We start from the raw sequence: 5,776 nt of genomic DNA, 5'->3' as shown, positions 1-5,776 counted from the left end.
CCACTGAGCCACGCCCCCAGCCCCTCACTGGGGGATTCTAGGCAGGGCTCTACCACTGAGCCACACCCCCAGCCCCTCACTGGTGGATTCTAGGCAGGGGCTCTACCACTGAGCCACACACCTAGCTCTTTTTTTTCTTTTTAACTGTTTTATTTTGATATGTAGTCTTACTAAGTTCAAACTGGCCTTGAACTAGCTTGGTAGGCCAGGCAAGACTTGCGCTTCTTAACCTTCTGCCTCAGCTCATAGCCACCATGATTAGCTAATCCTTGTCCACCCCAGGAGGCTCTACAACCATTTTTTTTTTCAAAATTCCTTTAAAGTCTCTCTTCATTCTCTCCCTTCTGTAGTTCTATCTCTTATTTTCTTAACAGTCACTCAAGAAAGTGCTTGCATGCTCCCCCACCACACACACACACACACACACCTTAGAATCTTGGAGATTTGAAAGGCTTTTGTTAGGGAGGCTCTGCCCATTAAATTCCCTTGCCCCATAGAATTCTGGGGGAGACTTTGCCCCTTTAGAATTCTGCCAGTTGTCCTTGGATCTCCACATCCACAGGAAACAATCAAACAAAATAAAATGTGATGGAACTCTGTCTTCTGAAAGTCTCTGACATTTTAGTATTCTGCCCATCTGGCAGACCATCCCTCATCCTCAAGATTTCTAGAAAATGTACCCACAACTCTGGAATTCCACGTGGACTAAGGCCACGTGGAATTTCAACTACTCAGAGCTCAGTCTTAGAATCTTGAAGGATTATGTCCCCTCTGGGAGTCCATGTTCCTGTTTCCAAAGCTTAGTGGCCTTGCCCTCTTCCTTGGGACTCCAAGATGCTAGAATTTTCCCCTATCCACCTGGGCATTCCTATGAGTTCATGTGGGTAAGGAAAGGTGGAGGGAAGGTAGCTAGGGTAGAACCATGACTGACCACAGCTGCCCCATCCTCCCCCTCCCCGCCGGCTTGGGCACCAGGGGAGTGGAACCAGGTGGGAAAAAGGGGAGAGCCACTGGATGCCTGCTACCTGAAAGCCCTGGAGGGTTTCGTCATGGTGCTCACCGCTGAGGGAGACATGGCTTACCTGTCAGAAAATGTCAGCAAGCACCTGGGCCTCAGTCAGGTGAGTTGCCTGCTCTGTGACTGCCATACCCCCACTGGTGATTGGAGGGGTAGGGGGGGACACCCATGGTTTCCTCATACAACCTTAGTTCCTCCTTTAAGGTCAGAGGGAAGAGAGGAATATCACCAGACAGAAGGGTCAGAGTGTGTTGGGACAGGTTAGATATAGGAAATGTGAAGCTGAGACCTGTTGAAGCCTGGGAGGAGATGGACTCAGGGCTTCTGAGAAGAAAGAACAGCTCAGCTGAAATGTAATGACTTAGCCAATCATGTGGCTGAGTGTACATGGAGAAAGGCCGGCACAAGCAAAGGCCCAGAGGTGAGGTGAAAAGAGAACGCTCTGGAGAAGTGACTAAATTGGTTTGTGGACAGAGGACAGCAGAAGTTAGAGGAGGGGGGAGTCAGATGGGTCAACAGGTAGATGATGTGTGTCCAGCTGAGGTTTGTCCCCAAGGCACTGGGGAGCCATAGAAGAGGGAGGCTGCATTAAAGAGGTAGAATCATATTTACAGTTTAGAAAGGGAATGGATTTAGAAAGGCTAGAGGTTAAGGGATCCACAGGGAGTGGACACAAATCTCAGGCAGGAGAAAAGGAGCTGGGGACTAGAACTAGCTTTTAATTCATCCTTAAAGTGAGCCCTCTATAAGAAAGTTTGTGTTCTTTTTTGTCTTTCATGTAAATGGCTGTGCAGTGGACCTCTGTTCCTCCTCCCTGATACATAACCCCACTCCTGGTACCAATTTCTCTGTGAGTGTGAGCTCTCAGAGGCAGACAAGTGACTGCCCCAAAGTCCCAAACTAGGAAGTGATAGAGCCAGCTATCAAACCTAGTTACAGGAGGTGTTGTTAAAAGAGTCATGTGTCATCCAGACACCATTGGGTCGGGTCCCCCTGGGGCTACCTTTTCATGTGTCCCCTCCTCAGTATCACCAGGCTCACTTCCTAAACTGAAACAAGGAACAGATTCTGGGACCTGCCCAGAAGGTGTGACTCGCCCCCAGGGCCTTCGAATGTGTGACTCCTGTTTTTATTTTTGGTTTTTTTTATTATTAGTAAAAGATTTTTCTATCTATTTTATGGTATGTAGGGGGCCCTGAGTGTGTGTGTGTGTTTGTGTGTGTGTGTGCATGTGTATGTGCATGCATCATGTGCATTGCAAGTGAATCCTGAATATACAAGTATACACCACGTGTACTGCAGGTTCCCTCAGAGGTTAGAAGCGGGCATTGGATCCTCTGGAACTGGAATTACAAGCAGTTGTCAGTCACCTGATATGGGTCCTGGGAACTGAACCCAGGTCCTCTGGAAGAGCAGCAAGTGCTTTTAACTAATGACCAATCTGTATCTCTCTATCTGCCCCCCCACTTTGAGATAGGGTCTTACCATAGCTTGCCTGGAACTTGATATGTAAACCAGGCTGTCCTGGAACTCACAGAGATGGACCTGTTTCTGTCTTCTGAATGTTAGGATTAAAGGCATGGGTCATCCCACCATTCATGACTCCCATTTTTAAAGTATTCTCTTACTCTAGAGAGCCACAGACTCACTTCATTTACTTTGTTGAGCTTTTGAAACAGTGTCTCATATAGCCCAGGCTAGCCTCAAACCCACTACATAGCAAAGGATGACCTTGAACTTCTGATCCTCCTGCCTCCATGTCCCCATTTCTGGGATTATAGGTACTTGACACAATGCCCAGACATTGTGTTTGGTATCAAATCCAGGGCCAAGCATTAGGGAAGCACTCTACCAAATTAGCTGTATCTCCAGCTCAACATGTTTATTTTTTTTAAATGTTGACTTCTCAGTGAACTATTCAGGACACTGTCATTAACCTAGCATCTTATTATCATGTGACCATACCCAGATGCCTCCCTATGGACACACATGCACAAACATCTCCCAGGAAACCCCGCAAAAACAAGTTCCATATGATCTGCTCAGTCATTTAGAAAGGTCCTAGTAAATATTAGGTGCTGATGAATGGTTGCTGAATGAATGAATGAATGAATGAATGAATGAATGAATGAATGGGCTGATGACATCACCTAGACTCCTGGCTTGGGGAAGAAGTGATAAGCAAAGGAAGGAGGAGCTCAGGGGTCCTGTTACGTGTGTCTTCTGTCCATTACACACTCTATTCCTCACCCCCACCACAGCTGGAGCTCATTGGACACAGTATCTTTGACTTTATCCATCCCTGCGACCAAGAGGAACTCCAGGATGCCCTGACCCCCAGGCCAAGTGAGTGCCCACCGTTCAGGGTAGGAAACAGACTACCCTGGGCTTCTCCTTCCTAATCTGAAACATCTGCATAGAGAAAAGTGGACAGAGCTAGCTAGCTACACCCCGGGAGTCCCTTCCCTGGGGATTCCCTTACCCCCCAGGCTCCCTTCCCTAGATGTGGTGTCGCTTCTCTGGTTCCAGGTCTCAACTTTGGAGATGAGGCTGGGGAGACTTTAAGATTTTACTTTTGCCAGGTGTAGTGGCGCACACCTTCAATCCCAGCACTTGAGGCAGAGGCAGGCAGATCTCTGTGAGTTCGAGTCAGCCTGGTCTACAGGTCTCAAAAAGAAAGAAAGAAAGAAAGAAAGAAAGAAAGAAAGAAAGAAAGAAAGGAAAAAAGGAAGGAAGGAAGGAAGGAAGGAAGGAAGGAAGGAAGGAAGGAAGGAAGGGAGAAAAGAGAGAGGGAGCAGAAGAAAAGAAAAAAGGGAGAAAGAAAGAAAGATTGATTAATTTTATTTTAAGGGGTTGGGAGAGGAAGGGGCAGGAGATCATTGTGCACATGAGTGCAGGTGATTTCAGAGGCAGGAAGTGGGGTTTTGGAGTTACAGATGGTTGTGAGCTGCCTGACACAGATTCAGGGATTCAAGCTCGGGTTCTCTGCAAGAGGTAACCATAAACGCTCGTAACCGTTAAGCCATCTCTGAGGCTGGGGGACTTTAACATTTACTTAATGACCTGTCCCCTCTCCGTGCCTTCCCAGGCCTGTCAAAGAAGCTGGAAGCCCCAACAGAACGCCACTTTTCCCTGCGAATGAAGAGCACACTTACCAGCAGGGGGCGCACGCTCAACCTCAAAGCGGCCACCTGGAAGGTAGGCTGGGCCTGGTCTCAGTAGGGTGGGCCTGACCCCTGAAAGTCTCATTCCCTATTGAATCTGGGCTTTCCCAGGCTCAGAGATTTGGTGGAACTCCTTCAGACTGAGTCCAGTAGGTCATCAGAGCACCTATGAAATTGCGTATCCCGGGGCCAGACATTGAGGATGCAAAGGTCCTCAGCCTTCCGTATTAAATCTTGCAAGTTTCCCTAGGGTTGGAATGAAGATGTCAGAGCTCCCCACGACTTTCAGGAGTAATCAAGAATCTTCTCTCCCAGTTCCTTATGGTACCCAGACACAGCAGGCATCCCAGCCCCGTGGGTAGCCCAGGGCTAAAATGAGTACTCACAACACCCCACTTCACCCAAAGGTGCTGTACTGCTCAGGACATATGAGGGCCTACAAGCCCCCTGCACAGACTTCCCCTGCCGAGAGCCCTCGCTCTGAGCCTCCCCTGCAATGCCTGGTGCTTATCTGTGAAGCCATCCCCCACCCAGCCAGTCTGGAGCCCCCGCTGGGCCGAGGGGCCTTTCTCAGTCGCCACAGCCTGGACATGAAGTTCACATACTGCGACGAGAGGTGGGCAGTAGCTTTATGCAGCACCATACCCACCCACCACCTACTCAAATCTGTCTGTCGATCTGTCCGTCTCTCTCTCCTCTTCCTCTCTCTCTCTCTCTCTCTCTCTCTCTCTCTCTCTCTCTCTCTCTCAGACTTCTGATTGCCCTGTCTCTGTCTCCTGAGGGAGGGGATCACAGGCGTGCCAGGGACGGAACCCAGGGCTTTGCATGCTAGAAAAAGCATTCTGCAGACTCAGCTACGTGCTCAGAAGCAATGACTGACTCTAGGTTCTGACTTTTTGGGTTTCCATCCTGGATCTGTGTCATTGACCAAGTCACTTCACCTCTCTGTGCCTCAGTGTTCTCTACTGCCCTTTAGGAGAATAATGTCCCCTGTCTTTTACTGTTGTTCTTGTGTTCTTGGCACCCCTTGTGTGGCAAAGTCCAGAGGACAATGAAGTGTCTTGGTTTCCGTCCATGTCGGGTTTTTTTTCTTTTCTCTTTGCAGTTTCTGTTCCTGCTTCATGATTCTTTCACATTCTTTATCTTCTCTGCTGTTTCCTTTTCCACCCTTTGTTACACACACACACACACACACACACACACACACACCATGTTTCTTTTCTCATTTATTTACTTATTATTGTCATGCTAGGGGTAGAATGCAGAGCCTTGCAAATGCTTGGCAGGGGCTCTACCACTGAGCCACGGCCCCAGTCCCTCACTGGGGGATTCTAGGCAGGGGCTCTACCACTGAGCCACGCCCCAAGCCCCTCACTGGGGGAGTCTAGGCAGGGGCTCTACTACTGAGCCACGCCCCCAGCCCCTCACTGGTGGATTTTAGGCAGAGGCTCTACCACTGAGCCACACCCCCAGCCCCTCACTGGGGGATTCTAGGCAGGGGCTCTACCACTGAGCCACGCCCCCAGCCCCTCACTGGGGGAGTCTAGGCAGGGGCTCTACCACTGAGCCACGCCCCCAGCCCCTCACTGGGGGG

The 5,776-nt window shown here is 49.5% G+C and overlaps 1 protein-coding gene across 2 annotated transcripts in view; it reads left to right on the top strand.

The window, feature by feature from the left end:
* The window catches only part of Hif3a (hypoxia inducible factor 3 subunit alpha), a 29,421-nt gene that overhangs the window by 5,305 nt on the left and 18,340 nt on the right, over positions 1–5,776 (top strand). Inside the window, exons 3-6 of one of the 2 annotated variants that reach the window (XM_028779534.1) lie at positions 976–1,121; positions 3,280–3,364; positions 4,107–4,216; positions 4,590–4,798. In XM_028779534.1, coding sequence (XP_028635367.1) covers positions 976–1,121; positions 3,280–3,364; positions 4,107–4,216; positions 4,590–4,798 — 550 coding nt within the window. The remainder of the gene's footprint in view (positions 1–975; positions 1,122–3,279; positions 3,365–4,106; positions 4,217–4,589; positions 4,799–5,776) is intronic. The other variant, XM_028779535.1, reaches the window with a different exon arrangement.

This window comes from Grammomys surdaster, unplaced genomic scaffold, assembly GCF_004785775.1.
Source record: "Grammomys surdaster isolate TR1022 unplaced genomic scaffold, NIH_TR_1.0 354, whole genome shotgun sequence".
NCBI lineage: Eukaryota > Metazoa > Chordata > Mammalia > Rodentia > Muridae > Grammomys > Grammomys surdaster.
The sequence above is the reverse complement of the archived record's forward strand: the minus strand, read 5'-3'. Positions and strand labels throughout refer to the sequence as shown.